The sequence below is a fragment of the Clinocottus analis genome, unplaced genomic scaffold (genome assembly GCF_023055335.1).
Source record: "Clinocottus analis isolate CAN_PGR_092001 unplaced genomic scaffold, fCliAna1.0.p SCAF_17, whole genome shotgun sequence".
NCBI classification, from domain to species: Eukaryota; Metazoa; Chordata; class Actinopteri; order Perciformes; family Cottidae; genus Clinocottus; species Clinocottus analis.
In genome coordinates this window covers 10,178,356-10,198,174 of record NW_027175898.1, presented here as the reverse complement: position 1 = coordinate 10,198,174, position 19,819 = coordinate 10,178,356, and the positions used below count along the sequence as shown (strand labels likewise).

At 40.6% G+C, this 19,819-nt stretch overlaps 1 protein-coding gene across 7 annotated transcripts in view; it reads left to right on the top strand.

Moving 5' to 3' along the window:
* Positions 1 to 17,899, top strand: part of qkia (QKI, KH domain containing, RNA binding a) — a 65,212-nt gene extending 47,313 nt beyond the window's left edge. For 2 of the 7 annotated variants that reach the window (XM_068580060.1, XM_068580058.1), the window contains 3 exons: positions 11,714 to 11,801; positions 13,771 to 14,070; positions 16,189 to 17,899. In XM_068580060.1, the coding sequence (XP_068436161.1) occupies positions 11,714 to 11,801; positions 13,771 to 14,070; positions 16,189 to 16,295 (495 nt within the window). In that variant the 3' untranslated portion in view covers positions 16,296 to 17,899. Of the gene's footprint in view, positions 1 to 11,713; positions 11,802 to 13,770; positions 14,209 to 16,188 lie in introns of all 7 variants that reach the window. The other 5 variants (XM_068580055.1, XM_068580053.1, XM_068580059.1 and 2 more) reach the window with 4 other exon arrangements.
* Positions 17,900 to 19,819: the final 1,920 nt, after the last annotated feature.

The window sequence follows — 19,819 nt, the reverse complement described above, 5'->3', positions numbered from 1 at the left end:
GTAAGTGGATAATTGAAATTGACCACACAAACCGTTTTACCACAGGAAACAGATGCATTTTTTTTCCGACACTTATGTCAATAATGATTTCTGCTGCATGTTATTTGATTGGTTAGTGTGTGAGAAGTGTCGGTGATTGACCCTGTCTGGTGAAATCACATGCACTCAAGCATGTATGTCTACATATGCACATGCCCTGCCCACAGCCTTTTTTTCCGAATGGAGCTAATTGGTAACATAAATAACAAGAGAGTTTAAGTCCATCAATCATCAAAAGTCTTAAACAAACACCAATAAAATGCTTAATTCCTCGGGCCTGAATATTGGCAATAATTGAAAACACCTGAAAGCAGGTTCAAGCATGACCCTGACTGGCTTCCCAGTACAGAATGCTCTGAACATGAACAGACATTATATTAGTCATAACATGTTTTTATTATCTGCAGTAGAATCTGGGAGCTATTTTTACACCGGCCTTACCTCTGAGAGAACGAAAGAGAATATTTAGTATTTACCAACTCACAAAGATGCAGGAAGGGAAACTCCATCCAACTCTTCTGTCAATCACATTAAAGACAAGGGCCGACATGTATTGTCTATTTCAATTATTTTGTTTATCTACCGCCTTTCTTTCACCTACAGTATCAGAAGTAAAGGTGTACATTGATTTCAGTGTCTGGCTTTTTCTTCTCTATATTCCTCCTGCTTTCTTGTGTGTGTGTCCTTTTATTTGTTTTTGATGTGTATTCGCTCTTTCTCCTGCTGTCTGCTCCTCTTATTTTCTCTCTGGGTGATTGAGGGGGACAAGCCATTCACCACTTTCTTCCATTACTGTATCTGCAGTGGCTTAAAGGCCACCACATCCTGTTAACGGCACAAGTTACAAACCACAGAGCAGGCTAGAGCTAGTCACACAAATAATATGCCAGTCACTGATGGATTATAAAACTATAACAATATGTTTTCCATATATTGTGTGGAGAGGATGTGCCACAAAAGCCTCTTGTTGTTCCAAGTTTGCACCTAGTTTTAATTACTCCCAAGTTGCACACATTCCTCCAGTCTAAGCTCTTAATTGCTGTACTACAGGGAGTAGCTATTGAGCTTCTTTCCATGTGTGCCAAGTCCCTCATTTCAGCTCAAACCCAACAGGAGAAGTGGTCATGTCTTGGCCCAAGGGTTCATCCCCTGCCGTCCCTCCCCTCCACATCTCCATCTGCCCATCTCTCCTCATCTCCAGCTCTATGGGTCTCCTGGGGGGCAGGCAGGTGGTTCTAACCCTAAAGAAACAGTACCCCTGCAGGGATCAACCTGCCTATGCCTGGCCACCTTCCCTTGTCTTTTCCTCCTCCGGTTTAATTTCCTGGACCCCAACTGTAATTTGGGCAGACTTCTGCAGCCGATCTTAGAGACTTGGCCGGCACCTCTGCCTCCTGTGTGTAGCTATAAAGCTGCATCCCATTTAAATAAATACAATTTTAAGCATTCCTACAAAAAACTGTTGATTTCAATGACTTTGTCAGCATGTGAGTGTGTGTTTAATTTAGATTGAATTTCTTGTATATGTGTATCTCCCCAGGGGCAGACCTATAGTATGCTCATTAGTTGTGGGGTTTGTGTCTCAGAAATGTGTGCTTACACATGGTGACAGAACAATGCAGCAATGAAAACAAGGAAAGAGGCAGTGTGACTTTGAATTCCGCTCGGCTCGCTGTTCCCCTCATCAGGAGTCTGCTCACGGAGCCAACCACAAGAAATGGTAAAAAGTCTAAAGCGGAGAAAAAGATTCAGATTGCAATAACATTTGTGCTGAATGGCACCTTTCCTCACTTGTTTTATATCCGTCATTCACCAACTCACTGGTGTGAAAAATCAGGCAAGAAGCACGGTAACATGCATATGCATTGCTCTAAATAATGTAATTTGTCACTGTAAGCTGCAACTTTTATGTTGCAGTATCTGCTCGAGGCACACATGCTGCAGTTACGCCAAATATATAAAACAGTTTAGAACACGTTTAGCCGCTGAAATGATCTGCACATATGGAACCAATGCATCATAGAGGGATATGTTTTTGTATCCATCAAATTCTTAACGGTGATGGGTCATTAAACTATTAATCACTAACAAACGCATGTTTTAGTCTAGCGAGTTGAACAAGCCTAAATCCCATTCTAGAATTATTAGGACAGATGCCAAGTTACTTGTTGTCGATAGCACTTTGTCCTCAATTTTGAAATTATCTTTCATTTCTTCCCTCTTCTAGTAATCGGTCCTATTTCTTCTGTTTCGTTTATTTAGATTTTGAAGTCAACCAAGATCCCCAGTGAAGATGCATTCTATGTACACAGGCCCTCTGCACCACTTACAAAATTGCTATGCCCACTTGTGCTGTCCTTTTTTTAATTTCAGTTCACGCACGTTAATGTTGCTCGGTATACCGATACCGGTACCGCGATACCCGTACGTTAAAAACGATACGATTTTGCATATTTTAAGTATCGGTACTTTCTCAAAATAGCGCTTCCTTAAAACTGCTCCGCTCTCTCTTTCATGCTGCATGCAGAGAGAGCATGGAGACGGAGCTCGGGGGGGCGGGGCTTAAGGCTCCGGCAGAGCAGCAGCAACAGCGCGCTCTCTGACCGGGGGAGACATAGCCGGAGCTAAGGAGCTCTTGCCGACCGTCCTCTGCTTGTAGAAAAAAAAGACACCAGGAGTGTAATCTGGAGATACTTTGGAGACAGTGCACACTATGAGGGAAAGCCCACTGACACCGATAGCCCAGTCTGTAAAACGTGCTTTAAAGCAATACAGACAAAGGGAGGTAACACATCAAACATGGCCAAGCACCTTTCAAGCAGACAGCCCGAACTTCTTAAGGAGTTAAACGAACGACGAGGTAAGCAAATGAAATTGTAAACATGAAAAACCCCAAGCTCACCCATATACAGCCACGAGTAGCATTAGCCTAGTTTGACTACAAGCATTTATGATCATGAGGTCAGAATGCACACAAAAGTGTAGCAAATGAAACACAATTGATGCAAAATGGTGACATGCTGGTGGAGGCTGAGGTTGGATCTTGAGCCACATAGTTCAAGATTTATCATAAGTGCATTTTTCAATAAAGGGGAGAAATTACCCATTAATTATGTGTCCATCTTTAATGTACCCATATGATAGCTTTAGGTTTTTTTCACCTCACACATCTGTAAAGTTATTATTATTAGTAGTAGTATTATTATCTACAATTGCTCATACTTATGAAAATAACTATACACTCATCCGGACAATAGACCTACATAGCTGTGTATGATCAATACTATGATGGCCCTATGTAGTTTCCATTAATATATTGCTGTATGCTAAAACTAAAATTAATGCCATTTGTCAAGTGTTCAAAAAGCTGGGCAGAAACAAGCTGGTCAAGAAGGGAACCATATAGATGTTTTATTTATTACTATCATAGATAAATATACCACTATCGTATTTATGGTATCGTATCGAATTCTAGTATTGTAAGTATCGGTATCGTGATATTAATGGCAGGTATCGTATCAAAGTCATAATTTTGGTATCGTGACAGCCCTAACGCACGTACACGTACACTTTGGTCTCTAACCACCCAGGTCCCTGACATCATTGTAAAATAGCCTGCTTCCTAATCCACCTGGTTGTGGCTGCTCCAGAGGGTTTTCAAGTGTCTTAATACAGTGTGTAGGGAAAGGAAGCCCTAGCAGTTTTAATCTGCCCTGGTCCCCCAGTGGCATGGAGTGGGACCCTACAGGCCCCTGGCCAATCTCTCTGCCTCTTTGAAGGTCTCCTTAATCCCTTTACAGAGTGGCAAGGCAATGCAGATGTGTGTGAAACTTCTCATGTGTGTGTATGCTTGTGGGTCGATTTTTGTAGGGGAGCTGCGGTTAAGATCCTGCATCTCCAAAGGTCCTATGCTGATTGAGACTTGTGCACATTGTCTTTCTGTCACTCTGCGCCTTTGCCTCTCTCACACTGCTTTGTACATTGTCCACACACTGTCGTTTCTGAACTTCCCTAGGGGCGCTACTAGGGCCAAGCTTCATCTGCAAAGTGGGAACACACACACACACACACACACACAGTGCTTTCATCTTTGTCTCTTCTGCGACTATGTGTCCCAGTGTTTAGGCAGGAAAATAGGATTGTGTAGAGCTCAGCGTTTAGAGAGCCCAAAGGCCGCACGTCAAATTCAGCCCCTACAGCCTGTGATGCTTATGTTTGCCAGTTGTTGCTGAAGTAATTTCAAACTCTTATGCTCTCACTCCCACCAGCCAACTCTCGATTGATGGCTTTCTTTGCCATGGTGTCGCAAGTTTTTTTTGCTCTCATTTGGTTTGTTTATCACAGTCCCTCTTCTCTTTCACACTGTTATTGTTTGTTAGCAGTGATGTTTACAATACCTCACTTGCTGTCTACGGTGCTGACTGGTTTTTCCATGGTGGAACTAGGGTTTTGTTCACTGGGGTACAACAAAACTAAAACCAACCCTCTCTTCTTTTCTGTTCAAAAGGCTCTGGTTAAATCCCAATGTTTTTTTTTTCTTGCAGCTAAGGCATGCAGCATCTATAACGCTATCATACAATGAAAATTGAATATCCAGAAATGCATTGTAGGGAACTAAGTTGGCCTTCAAGCTTAGTCAGCGATCCAATTTATCAAATTATTTTTGTTGACATGTCTTTGCATTGTAGAGAAGATTTTTTTGTATGAATGAAATGGATTTCAATCAGCCTTGCATGTAAATAATTAAAGGAAGTATTAATTATGTTCTTGTCAGATTGCAGGGAGCCAGATAGGCAGAGGACACCAAAGGAAAGAGTCTAAAATATAAAAGTTAAAAATTAAAGTGTATTCATTGGCTGCATATGTCAATAGATCCATTCAAAGGGTTCCTGGTTTGAATCAATGTCGAGCAAGAGGTGCTCAGATCCCTGTTTTAGGAGTCAGGATCTTTGAATGATGCAAATCCCCTAGCAGTATTTAAAGCTCTGAAATCATCCCTGGCCAAATCCCTTCAAGATATTCCCTGCTCGATTGGATGGCATTAAAGGATCGCAGCGACAGAACAATACACAGTCTGGCAGCCTGGTGGAATGAGGTATAAACGGAGGGGAGGGGAGGCGAGGGAAAGCGGAAGGAGAAAAAGAATAGGGCTGGATGAATAAGGTAGACACTGAGATTACAAATTGGGAGTAAGTGCTGGGTGGACAGAGGAAGGAGAGGGAATGTTATTGGTAGGCAGGGAACACATGGTGAGAGAAAGGGGACAGGAGAACAGACAGCTGTTTATTGGGCTGTACAACATGGAGGGACTGAATGATCCCTCCTGCTCTTCGCCTGTAACATCGCATCTGTTTTTCAAATCCAGTTCAGACCAACGAGCTTTAATGATACATCTAAATCTTGTTGTTAAATCTGTATGTATTTTTCTAGGTTATTTATATGAAGATTAATCCACTCTTAATGCTGTTATGTTACATGGAATAACAGCCCAGTTTTTGAGGATAAACAAGATCACTCAGAATTTCTGCACAGCTTTTCCCCTTGTACCACTAGAAATGCTTTTGATGGGTGAGGAAAAACTGTCTTTTTTTATTTATTTCTCCCCTCCTCCAACCCCCCTCGCCCACCCTCTTTTCAGTTCAAGAGAGTGCACTGAGCCAGTAGGAAAAACAGATTCTCAGTCCTTCTCTTTTCCTCTCCTGTCGGTGGCACTGAGTCTATGTATGTGTGTCAGTTGATATTGATGGGACTAGCACAGAGAACCAAGGCTGCCCACTTCACCCCTTTCATCATAATAAAAAGCTATTATAAGCGCCATAGATCCAAGAGCCAGTGCCAGGGTCCAGGCTGCGTCTGCCAACCATACTTACTTTGCGTGTAATGGACAACTCCAGAGAAGCTGTGGAAGTAAACTAGGCTCTACCAATTAAATCATACTTCTCTGCAACATATAGTAACACCCTGAGTACCAGCCAACGTGAAGCAGACCAAGCACTTTTACTCTGAGGCCTTTGCACTTATGAGCTTTGTTATGATGCAGTAAAATGAAGTATTAACAGAAGAGTTAGTTCCTGACTTTGTAATATGACACTTTCAACTGTACCTCAGTAAGCTGTATGATTGACAGTAATGGGGCGGAGCAGCCATGATGAGTTTGTAATAATCTGACTGGAGTCAGGTTCACTTCTATGCTAATGAGCTAGTGTGTTGGTGGTTTAGCATGACTAATGGCGCACATCGCTAACAGAGCTGTCTGGGAGTGAGGAAGGAAGCAAAGGAGGAAAGGAGAAATAAAGCGGCTTTGCTAGGGTGTTGTGAAGGTATAAGACAGTCGGAGAGGAGAGTTGCAGGAGATTGCGTTGTTAGTCTTTGGGGGAAAGGAAAATACAGTTGAGGCCTGATTCCCTTGGCAGATATGTTCACAAAAGCCGAAGAGCAAGGCAGAGGAAAGAAAATTGCCTTTGAAAGTGCAGCAGTGAATTTGAGAAAGGACATGCAGCACTTACTCCAGTACATCCTTTAAAAGTGCTTTTTATGAAATGGAAAAGAGGAAAAAGGTTATATCTGTTTGTTTAGTCTCCTGTGGTTGATTGGTATAGTCAAAAAGGGTTTGTTTTCATGTATTGTAAATTTGTAGTGTTTACGTTTCTTTAGTATTTCATTGATTCATGGTTTTCCATAAGAAAGAAAAAGATGTATTTGGCATATATCTGTATTCTTTTGCTGGAGTAGTTTTTTGACTGATGGTCTTGTTGTTGAAAACATGGGTTTGCTGCACATGTGTTTTCATTTTTTACCCAATCCAACTTCCATGTGTGGTTTAGCTGACATGAATTGATTTAACTTTCTTGTCACTTATTTATTTAATTTGGAGGAGTTTTGAAGCTTGCTAAAAGTACTCATTCCTTCTTCTTTTCTAACCTTGCGTTTCTGGAGTGTGGAATTGTTGATAAGTCGTTTTGGCAGCAGGGCGAAAGTAATCATTTTCCTCCAGATGTTAGAGTTTGGGATGGAACCAAAAAGGAAGCGAAAGAAGGGAGGGTTACGGGAGAAAAAACAGCTGCTGCCACTACCAGTTCCACCCCTCTACATGAAGTCATCTACTCCTCCCTCCCCAAGGCTCCTAATACCACCTCCGCCACTCTGCAGGGTTTTTTTTCTCCCTCCCCATTCTCAGTTCTACACATCTCTGCCTCTCTGTATCCCAGGAGGCAGCCAGGGCAGGCTGTGTTTACTGCTGAGGTAATTGGAGTAGTTGGGAAGGAGCCTGACCCTGGCCCCTGCTAAGGCCCAAGATATGTGTGTGGCAGTGTGTGTGTATGTGTACACACATGTGCGCATACGCCTGTTTGTGATGACTGGCAGTGAGGCCAGGGAAGGAAAGCAGGCCTTAGCCAGTGTCAGCCCTCTCGGGAGCAGACAAATTGGTTTTCACTATGCTGTCTGTCTTTTCTTGTCTCATATTCTCCCACTATCCCTTTCTTCTTCTTCTTCTTGCATATATTTCCATCCCCCCACCAACTCAAAAGATGTATTCACACTTTCTCTTGCACTTTTTCTCATCCTGTTGCTATTTTGTTCCACCTCTCATTCTGTCTGTCTCTCTGCTCATCATTTCATCTTGCCAAGCTGAGCTGTTAGTTGAGTTGAGCTGCATAGACAGGGACTTGCCTGATATAAACAAAAACTCCCCCTCAGTGGTAGCCAGAGACATGAGCAAATTCATCCAACCTAATCTAGGCGCCTGTTGTGTTTATCTGTGAGTGAGATGGATAGGAAAGGGCCTGGAGTTGGGGATGCTGGAGAGTAAGGGTGCAGCCTTATAAACTCTCAGACAGCCGCTCATCTTTTGCTTATTGTTGAACACATGCACATGTAACATTGAGCATGAACTCTATTGTTTGTAACAATTGGCTTTAGCTACAGTTGTTTGTCATTAACTCATGAGTTTTGATCAGGAAAGAGGCAGAAGAGAGTGCAGCATGACAGTGATTTAGCATGCATCTAGTGACCTCATCGCAGAGTTGTCGGTTAGTGGCAGTGGGACACGGCTCACCTACTTTAGCTCATCGCACTACCGTCTCCCCTTTCCTCCCTCCTGCTCCCCTCCTCTTCTTCCCTCATCCCTCTGCCTTGCTCCTCCCTGATAGCTTTTACCGCTCTGCTGATTTCACAAATAGGACTCATTGATTGAATCTGATTCTTGTGGATAGAGCAGCTTTATTGAGTGGCTTTTCCGCTGATGGACAGGAGCGTGTCGGTATGTGTGCTTGTTACGCACATGCATGTGTGCGTGTTGAGGACGATAAAGGAAAACTTCCTTTCCTTATCCCTGTCATTTTATAATTTGGCAGCTATTCCTTTCTCGGGAATTCCAGCAACCAGATCATTACAGACATACACATGCAGCTACGTCTGAGCGAAGGTTTCATTATAGGTGGTGCATTTCGACTGAGAAATCCGTTAATTGTGGCAACACCTTGAAGTGTTAACTGCTCTCTCTGGCGCTGTTCATCAAACATTCATCTAAGCTGTACTGCTGCAGTCGGAAGCTGGCCCAGTCCACCCAGGGCAACCTGACTTAAGTCAGTGCAAGCCCACTGCAGCTGTATCACCTGCATTATCGTTCGGTTTGTCCTGATATTGTGTCTCCTGTCTGCAGCAGTCTTGATTCTGCTATCTTACTAGCTGTGTAGCTCAAACTAGGCTGCTAACATTGCCAGCACTTCCCAAAGTCCGTCAGAGAAGCAGTATACATCTCATCCGAGCAGCCGCATCTGTGCTCTTCCCTTCTCGCTGCCCTCTGTTTTGTGTCACTCCTCTTAGCCGACCATTTGCCACCTATGCCGACTTGGATAGATGATGGCACCCTCTTGATTTGTTCTCATTTAACTCTCACAGCTCTGCAGATTCATCATCATACAACACACACAAACACTGCAGGGATGCACTACGCTTGTGAGAGCTTCTCGCGCTAGATTTGAGAGGAAGATCTAAGTAGCCGTTTGAATTATTGTTGGTAGACAGCAGCCTTTGTGGTATCAAAAGCTAGTTAGCGAAGAGTGGTTTCAGCAGAATATATGGTGTTTATACAGTGACAATAAAAGAGCAAAGACAAACTTTTGATTTATTGTTGCTTGTTGCCACAAGCGTGTTGAGCATTGAAAGCAAATCACGGAGCCCTCTCCAGGATTTGCATCTGGTGAAGTTATGTCCTTATTTTGTCTCGTCTTTTTTTCTCTTCCCTTTCTCGGTTTTGTCAGCTTGGCCCACTTCCAAAGAGCCACAGAGTTTCTTTCGAGACATGTATACAAACACACACCCACTGCCTTCATGAATCAAAACGGTTGTTTTTTTTCTTCAAAGTACTTTTGTACTGTACAAAGGTGTAGAGGTCAACATCTGATTTTAATTTCAGACATGAATAATAAAAATAACTCTGTGAAAAGGATGTTACAAAGAGATTGGGAAAAATATTATATTGGATTCAATAGTGTTTATTTAGCTCCTTTTTCAGGTGTTATAGGCAGTTATGGCTTGTTTACATTGACATTGCAGCATCTAATTAGTTGTGATTTTTGCTCTCCATTGAGTTGGGTTTACTTGCCAATATTAGCTAGAATAGCTATTGACCTGGGCCATGTTTAATTAGCCTGGTCTGGTTATCACTGCTGACACTGCATGTCAAGTGGCCCTCTCTTCACCTCCTAAAGTTGTTAATGAGGTAACAAAATGGGGCGACCATGTTATTTTCAACAATTAATTATTTTATATATATAATATATATATATATATATATATATATATATATATATATATATATATATATATATATATATATATATATATTTATATATATATATTTATATATATATATTTATATATATATATTTATATATATATTTATATATATATATTTATATATATATATTTATATATATATTTATATATTTATATATTTATATATATATTTATATATATATATATATATATATATATATATATATATATATATATATTTATATATATATATATATATATATATATATATATATATATATATTTATATATATATATATTTATATATATATTTATATATATATATATATATATATATATATATATATTTGGCTGCATTATAATTGTAAACATTTTCTCAGCTGACATACGAGACATATTTTCATCATGCAAGTTTCATCAACAATGTTTGGATAACAGTTTGTCTGTCATTGTAGGGAAAGTATTGTAGCTTGGAATTTTTTGTTGTCATTTTTGTGCTTTGAGTCTTCCCCATTAAAATAAAAGAGAACCAGAGAACTAGTGAGGGAGAGAAAGCAGTAGAGAGAATTTCCTTGCTTTATTAATTGGCAGCTAAACATTGTGTGCACACACACACACGCACGCACACACGCACAGCTGAATGTGTGAGCTGTGACTGCTCTGAAGCCACTGCTTTATATTTAGTCAAGGGAGACCAGGCTCTGTCACTTTTTCTCTTGCCTAACCTCGCTCTTTCTCTTCCTCTCTCTGTGGCCGTGTTGAAGAGGAGTCTCAAGGGAGGGCTTAACTCTGAGCCCTCATTCTTTTTTTTCTTTTCTTTACTTCCCCCTTCCATGTCTTTCTTTCCTTATCTTCTGAATAGAGCAGCATACTGTTGTTAAACTTGGTCCAGGAGACACACTCTGTGCAGAGATAGAATAGAGGAACCAAGGATGTTGCCCTCCTTTTATTACTGCCGTCACTAACGGGCTGGTTGGCCTTCCTTTCTGTGTGCACATGTTGCGTTTACGTGCAGATGCAGAGTCTATATGCATGAGCCACCATTTTTTGTACTGTATTCTTTGTACTTGTACTGCATAAGTTGAAATAAAGAAGCATCCTAATTTTACATCTGAGCATCAAAAAGCATGAAATCAATAGTTCACTTGAGGTGAAACTGAGGTCAGCAAGGCTTCAAAATGCCTGTCGTTGCACCCTTTCTATTAAAGAGTAATTCACATAAGGCCCCGCTGAAATTATGATGTACAACCTGGAAAATCACGGGCTTTTGTGTTGTCATGGTTATTGAGTGTTCGGTAGCTTCAGGGGAAATGGCGTTTGGGGGTGCAGGTGCAGAGAGGAAAGGGGAGGAATGGATGGGTGCGAGCAGGAGGAGGGGTGCTGTCTTAATTGCTTTCCGTGAATAATTTCAGTCCCCTAATTTGGCGATAATGACAGTGGCTACGGCTTTTGTATTTATTTATCCAAACATTAATTGACAGGACTGACATTAGCCAGGGTGGTTATCGCGCATTTGATTGCGCACAAGGGAGCAAAGAAAATTACAGTAATTATCATTCTGATATGGATTATGAATATGCATTCCCACACTTAATGTGCCTGTCAGCATTTTAGTAACAAGGCACTCTGCCATGACAACAGCATTTTAGCTTATCTACGTTTCCCTAAACCCAATCCAACCGGTGCTTGTAGAGAACAGACGACATGTATTGTTGGAATGATTTAACTTCCCCACTGTAGCTTTTTAATAACACCCGGGCATGTAATTTGGTGAAATGGTCGCCATGTGGATTGTTTCAATTGGCCTATAAAGGGGCCTCGGCTTGTGAAATTAATTGGAATTAGTGCGTGGTGTTTTATTGTGAATGGACATTAAAGTTTCTGTTTTCCACAGGCCGAGGGAGAAGACAATTTGAAGAAGATGCAGCTGATGGAGCTGGCGATTCTCAATGGGACATACAGAGACAACAACATCAAAACACGTAAGTCAGCTTCCATAGAGACACATATACAGTATAGACAATTTACACAAGCCATCTGTTTTGCACCGTAAACAACTGATATTTGAACTTCATTGACCACACTTCATTATATATTATACTTTCTGTATTTCTCATTAACTAATACTGTTTACCTTTTAATTTAAATTCATGTGTAGTCAGACTTCCTGTGTACACACATCATATTGTATGTGACCACTAGCAGACGTCTTTCTCTCAAGCTCTCCAAAAATCCATGTTTACTTCCCACCTACCCAGCCATGAGTAGGAGATCTTCCATTCTGTTCTATTCCGTATTCCTTTCCTCCCCCCATCCTGCAATCCAGATGCCATCACTCTATATCACTTGCTCTTGGCGAACTCTTTCAGCACATTGCTGTATTCCACCTGCTCTTATCTGCATGTTAGTCACTCGCTCACATGCCTACATTGTTTGCTCCGTAATTGATCCCTGTAGCATTCGTTCTTTTCATATTCAATAGAGATCCAAAATTGGAATGATGAAAAGAAAACCATTAATTATTTTGTTTTTCATTTATGAATCTAACGCGCAAAAAGTTTTTTTTTTCTTACTTTTGATTAAATGCTCAGAGTTCTGTGACCAGACTGACTAATTTGGGTCTTGCTCTTGATAAACTAGCAGCATATACATTTGGATGATGACAGCAGTACGTGATGTAATGGATATTAGCATAAACATCAATATATTTTTCCTGCAAAATATATCAAACTCATTTATTACATTAATGTGCAACACACGAAGAAGTCTCATAACTTCCTGGTCACATAAATCTGATAAATTCAATATCAAAAAGAGCCTGTTACCCGTTTTTAAATGTGCCTATTTTGACTTGAGCATAAAATCGAAGAACGAAAAGATGTTTTAATTTTTTTTTTTTTACAACTCATCATTTTTTTCTTGTTCAATCTTGGATTTCCAATTGAATATAAAAAGAACAAATTGTATTTAAATCACCAAATGCCATTTATCAATACATAATCACATGTATGATTTGGATATAACAATCATATAAAGCACAACTATGTTGTAAGTCCAGAACGTGTATGCTTACTCTCTGGACCCTTGGTTATTTTCTTCATTATCATAAAAAATATAATTTGTTACCGCAACATCAGAAACTGGTTTCTTCGATATAGTTGGACTCAGATTCAAGAAATGAAACCAAAGGTGCTTAATTTCACTGTTTCGTTTTCCTTATTTAACATGTATCTGCTGAAATGGCCCACCATCTAACTCTAGTTACCAAAGTGCTTCATTGACCGGCCCTTTGGGAAGCTTGTGCAGCTCATGGCATGTGCTGATGCAGAACCACCCCAAACAATATTTGTGTTCACCTGTATGTTATCCAACTTAAATGGACTGCTGACTATGTGGAGTATCAAAATCGTTTAAGATACTAACAACTTAAATGTTGTCTTCAGTGATTATATTCAGACTAAAATTCCTGATCAGTCTTTTGTGAAACCTTCTCTTCATTGAGCGTTTCTCCTCTACAGCTAGTTGACAGCTCTGTTTCGGTTGGCATGTGTGTTAATTACCTCACCTGTGTCATTTCCAGTAGATGAATGTATAGCTGCCGTGGTGATTTGTATGCTTTGAATGCATTGGGATGACTGCAGTATTTTGTGCTTCTTGCGTTTTGGTGTGAGGGGCATTGTTTTTATTTTGTTTGGCTATGTTGACTTTTCCCTTGCAACTGATTGTTGCTTTTGTGGTTCACCACCATGATCATTGCATGGACTAATTTTCCCTTTTGCCCCCTTCCTCTCCCCTCTCTACTTGCCACTTCCCGTTACCTTTTTCTTTTTCCTCCTTTGTATTTTCACCTTTCACTGTTCATCTGTGATTATGATCAACCACACTCCACTTTTATCTCTTGTCCTTCTTCTTTCTTTCTACTTCTGTCCTTTGCTCTCTTGCTTATGGCAGCCACCCTTGCATTCTCTCTTGCAGCGGCGGCAGCGGCCGCTCAGGGCCAACGTCTCATAGCGGCCCCCCCAGGTCAGGTGATGCCTCCCCAGGCACTCCGGCCCCAAACACCAGGTGGGGGCCCCATCATGAACCTCATCCGGTCCCCTCAGATGGCTGCCATGATGTCCAATGGTACCCCCACCCTGGTGCCTCCCTCACCAGATGGCGGGCTTATCTACACTACCCCTTACGACTACCCTTACGCCCTGGCACCCACCTCCCTGCTGGAGTACCCCATCGAGCACAGTGGGGTTCTAGGTAAGAGAGCCTGGGGAAGCATGGGTCCAGGTACATTGGCCAACTTTGGCCAGCTTGGACATGAGGGAAGCTTGTTTTACCCCGGAGCTGGGGTGCTGGACGCGGCAGCCATGAGCCACAGTCAGGACTTGTTGAAAGGTAAATATGTGGTGTCCACCTGAAGATCAAAAAACAGACAAACTCACAGAGTGGATGTGCGGGTGACGGTCTTGGTAATGGGATGACCAGCTATGTGGCTCATATGGACACTGTATTAAAAAGGCAAAGGGGGGCCAAAAATTACCTTCTGAGGCCTAGGCTCTTGAAAATTTTATAACTCAGACTTAGGTTACTTCACTGTTTTTAGTTATGTTCTCCCCAAACAATTATGCTCTCAGGTTTAGATTAGTCTCTCTTCTGCAAGGTTCATATAGGAGCGCTTGCCTCAGTGTGAATTGAGGCGTGCCGACAGAAACACACTCTCATACACGCAGCCTGCTCTCTAACCCTTTCAAGCACTGGCCTGGAGGCATATCCAGTCTGGCGGCAGATCCCCTTGGATTTCTGCAGCTTTTGAAATAATTTCTCTGTGCTGTTCTCTGCAGGCAGGCCTTGATGCCTGTAGATAGTCCCTCTCTCACTCCCACTGGGAATGTTCATTAAATTCCTCAATTCTTCCCTTTTTTCTTCTCCCTCCCCTCTCTCCATTGTCTTAGCTTCACCCCCCTTGAACTTGAGCTATGTGCTAATACCTGACGCTCCCCTTAGTTTCTGCGTCAGGAGTAGAGTTCAACTTAAGGGTCTATATATTCTATTCATTCTCAATGGTGCTTTAAGCTCAATACATCTGCTACCAAAGAGATAATTGAACATCTATTGATGATAGTCTTTTATGAACACCATATGCTTCATTGAAGCTGTGGTTAACAAAACAATACTTCCCAAGTTAAGTCAGTTGCTTTAATATGGCACAGTACTCGTCTAATGTTGTTTGCAACAGCAGACGCTAGCCTGATTTTAGCTAACCTGTGTATTTGACGTACCTCTGGGAGTCATGTCTAGAACAGACGGGGGCAGCTGACTGGCTTTTCTCTCTTTAACTTGCAGGGTTACACCAGCTTAGTGCATTTTATTTACTCACATTATCGATTGGTGCCTTCAGCAACACAGGGCCCTGTGTGGAAACACTCACTCTCATACTCACACACACTCGTGCACTTGGTTCGGCTGCCTGCGCTACTGTATCCAGCCACTTTTGGCTTCTCTGAGAATAAAGGAATGTCAGGCCATCTGCGTCTTCAGAGTAGTGGAGGTTGTTGCTTAGTCATCAGCCAAAAAGCTCTTAACATCTGACAATGCCAGAACAAAATCCTTGTCGAATTTTTATAACTTATTTCCCATGTTCCCTCTTCCGCTGGGAGAACTTTATTTATTTTTCTTAATTCTAGCGCATCACATTTATGTAGTACTTAAACAAACAGTGACACGCAAACGGCTTGTTTGTGTTACGTACACAAGATAGTGTCGAGCACTGCAGTAGGAAGAAATCAGTTGTGACAAATATAAGAGGAAAATGACAGCCTCTGCTGCCAGTGAAACAGATTGACCTGGAGAGAAATGGTGAAAGAGGGAAAGAGAAAATGAAAGAGAGCGAGAGGCAGGTGGTGTCTGGCACTATTCAATTACCATCAGAGCTGTATTGGATTTCCCCCACCTTTCAAAATAAAGAGACAAATTTCTCTCAATCCCCCCTCTGTATCCCAGAGGAAGAATCACATTATTTTTTCAGACAGCCCAGAAGCCTTTACCCTTTGCCTGCCCCCTTTTCAAAGACTCCTCTATAACTCTGAGCACTGTGGAATTTTATTACTTAAGTTATGCATTTTAAATACCAAGTAAAACTCCAAAAAAGTCATATTTTTTTCTACTGCATTTTTCTACACATAAAAAGAAGCTCTGTGTGGTGTGTGTGTGTGTATATGTACTATAATCTGTATTATGTTGCTTTTCTGTGTATTGTATTATCTAAGCATTATAATGATAATGGTTAAAATGTGAATGTTATTACTGTAAAAGATGACTGTTTTTCCCCTGCTCAAAGTGAATGGTTTCTAACCTTGTGGACCTGTTACAATCTAGGTGCAATGGCTACTAAAGTGAGACGGCATGACACGCGGGTCCATCCTTACCAAAGGATTGTGACCGCTGACAGAGGTCAGTTTAGTCTCTTAGCTACACTCTATTGATTGATGACTTTCAATGATTATTATGCCTATTATGCCTCGATGCCTTAGTTAGGAATCATCTGTATTGTATTTTGTTTTCCTTTCCCCCACTACCTTTCCTACCCCATACATCCACACACCAGCTAAATGGTCGATTGTGGTATGCACATTGTGTTTACATTTAGTACTTAACATATACAGTCTTCTGTAGATGATGTATATGTCAAAGCTCAGGCAAAAGTGATCCGAACAGCTTTTGGTTAATGCAGCTGTGAAGCCAAGACAGGTAGTACTTTGCAGGCAGTGTTAAAGGTGTATAATGACATTCCTCTGATGTGAGATTAGAGCCTAAAATGGGGCAGGCTTGTTCCCATACATGATTTATCTCCTTGGCTCATACGGAGCAAAGAAAAAGGAATAGCATTTCTATACTGCATCTGAGAGACCTGGTGGGCAGAAGACAAGTTGTCATGCTGCTACCACTCACCATTTCACCTTGAAATTTAAATTTATTTTGCATTTTATTTTTCTATTGAAGAAAGACACGCACAGACATAAGCTTGCATTCTCTCCAGTATATTCCATATAGATAAAAAAAAAAGAAAGAAAGAAAGAAAAGAAGCTAAAACACATTTTAAATATTTCAGTTGTACATGAGGTACTTGTCATTTTATATTTGAGCATTTTATATCAAATGTATTTATGGTTCTGGTGTATATTTATATTCTATAAAAATATACTGCTAAATAAAGAGAAAGAATCGGAAAACATCGATTCATCTATTCATTGCACATGTAACACTAGTCACAGTTACTCTCACATAACACTAGTGAGACTCCTTACCACTAATCACACATGTCTGTAACTTGCACTCCAACTTGACAGACACTAAAACACTAGATTTATGTTGTTCTTATTCTGTTTGTCTGTTCGACCTCTCTTTGCTTCCGTTTTGATTTTGGGGGGCAATGTCCGCTTAAATTAAACCGCCATGCTACATGATTCAGGGTGGGGGCTTAGTAGTCGGGATCATGACGTGACAACGTCATGATTATGTTGAGATTAGCTGGGTTCATCTCACATTGGCACGGGAATTAGGAGCAGGGGGCAACATAAGAGATTGCATTCATTTTATTGTTAAAATGATGTCATTTCAGTCTCTTCTTGCTGACACTAATATCCTTTCTATCTTTTTTTTCTGTTTGTTTTGTTTTTGTTTCTAACCACCTAGCCGCCACCGGCAACTAACACATGACCTTCTGACCTCTGAACTCTTCACCCAATGACGAGCCGCCCCAAGCCTGCCTGCTGATCAGTTAACTGGTAATTGCCTTTTGCTAGCCTCTCGGACGCAAGTGAGAGAGAAAGAGAGGCGCCTGCCCGTACAGTTACCCTAACACGTTCTGAAAAAGTAGAAACCAATGGAGAATCTTCACAGAAACACAACAAAACCCAACCAAGTTGTGTAATATCCATATTTTTCCCTCTGTTCATTGAGTTCAGTTCCCATTCTTTCTCTTTCTTTTTCTTCATGAATCATATACTGGGTGGATGCGTTTGTGATATTACTCATGAATCTGCACTGAATTATATAGCAATAAAGACCCCCACCCCGCCCCACCCACTCTCCTACAATTACTCTAAATTGGTGACCTCACTCGGTGAATACAATTTAAATATATATTTGATGCAAACCATTCGGTTTCAGAGTAATAACATGATCCCCCTGAGAAAAAAACAATCCGGAGCCCCCCAACCCTGTTCCTACCCATCGGGAGAGAAAAAGAAATAGAAGGAAAGAGAACGAACACTCACATTAACTTGTTTAATTTCTGTCATGTTTCACATGTAGTGCAGTTGTTGAGCTCTAAAATGTAATTATGAGCTGACGCATTCTGGGTGTGCCCCTCCAAACAGCTTTCTGTCTTTAAAAAAAAAAAAAAAAGCATGGCTGAAATGATTGCAAAAAGAGCTTTTTATGATTTATGTGTTTTTTCTTTTTTTTTTTTTTTTTTTTTGGCTTTACTTTTGACTCATTTTCTCCACTTGATTTTGGTTTCTCTGTTGTTCATATTTGACTAATTAGCTTAGCTTAAATGGACCAGCCAAAATGAGGCAGGTGGCTACCTCTGGAAAACAAAAGCAATCTGGTGTTTAAAGCAGGCTGCAGAAACTAAGGAATGATGAAGGGCAAGATGGGAAGGTCACCGTTTGGGCTGATGGGTCTGTGTGTGTGCGTGTGTGTGTGTGTGTGTGTGCGTGTGTGTGTTTTTTAATTAATACTACAATGAAAGTAGGGTGTGCTGAGGCTTCGGGGACATTGGGGCAGTGCTTATTAGCTACTGACCATTGCTACGTCCCCGTCCACACTACATCTATTATACAGTGCCTGATGTATTTAGAACATTATCTCAATGAGTTAGCTGAGCTGTGATTCAAAAGACAAAAAAAAGTATTAAGTGTGCATATTTAGCCAAAGGGTTTTCCAATGAATTATATATCTGCAATATGCATCTGTCTCACAGAGGCTCCCTTTCTGATTTTAGAGTTGGAAAGGGTGTGAATTTGTGGTGCCGGCCTTCAACTGGAACAGACAGCCAGTCAGTTAGATTACGTTTGACCCATTAATGCTCTGTCTTTTTCTGAGGAGGTGAAAGCAGGCAATTAACACTAAATCAACACGCTACTCAAGGACAGCTAGGGGAAGGGCACTTTGAAGTTCTGTACATAGATGCTTTTGTCATGAGGTTTCTATATTGGTTTGTTTCATCAGCCACATTGCCAAAATAATTTGTATGTCTTTATTTTTTATTTTTGCATCTCAACATTTGGCCAATTTTGTTTTTAAGTGTCTTTTTTAATTTTTAACCTGAGTCACCAGGTGGGCATAATCTGACCCTTCCTGCAAATTGGAAAAAACATATATATTCTTTTTAAGTCTGTGATTATTTTTGGTATGAAATGTGTATTCTCAACACATGACGAACCCTCCAAAAGCGCATCCACAATGTGTCACATCTCCCTTTTTTTGATCGCAGTCTTGCTCCTGAGCCCACAATCTTTTGTTCAACTCTCTCAAGAAAAAAAAATAGGATGTGAAAGCCATGCCTGCCTGTTCAAATTGCTTTATACATACGTCTTGTGTGTGTGTGTGTGTATGTATATATATATATATATATATATATTTATATATATATGAATATATATAAATGTATGTATGTGTATATATATATATATATAAATATAAATATATAAAAATGTAGATATGTCATTGCATATACAAATACATAAGTGAACAAAAAATAGATAATTTTACAGGGTGCTGGAGAAGATGAAAAAAAATAAAAAATCTATTTTTGGCAATTTTAGCTTTTGATACTTTACTTGCAGTTACAAAATCTGAAAGAAAAAAAAAAAGTTTAAAATGGTATAGAGGGAAAACAGAAAACCTGAGCGTGTGAAGAAAATGTGCTGTTACATGGATATGATTGGAAAGGAAGACGAAGACCAAAACAGTCATAACTTTTGAAAAGTGAGCAAGGATC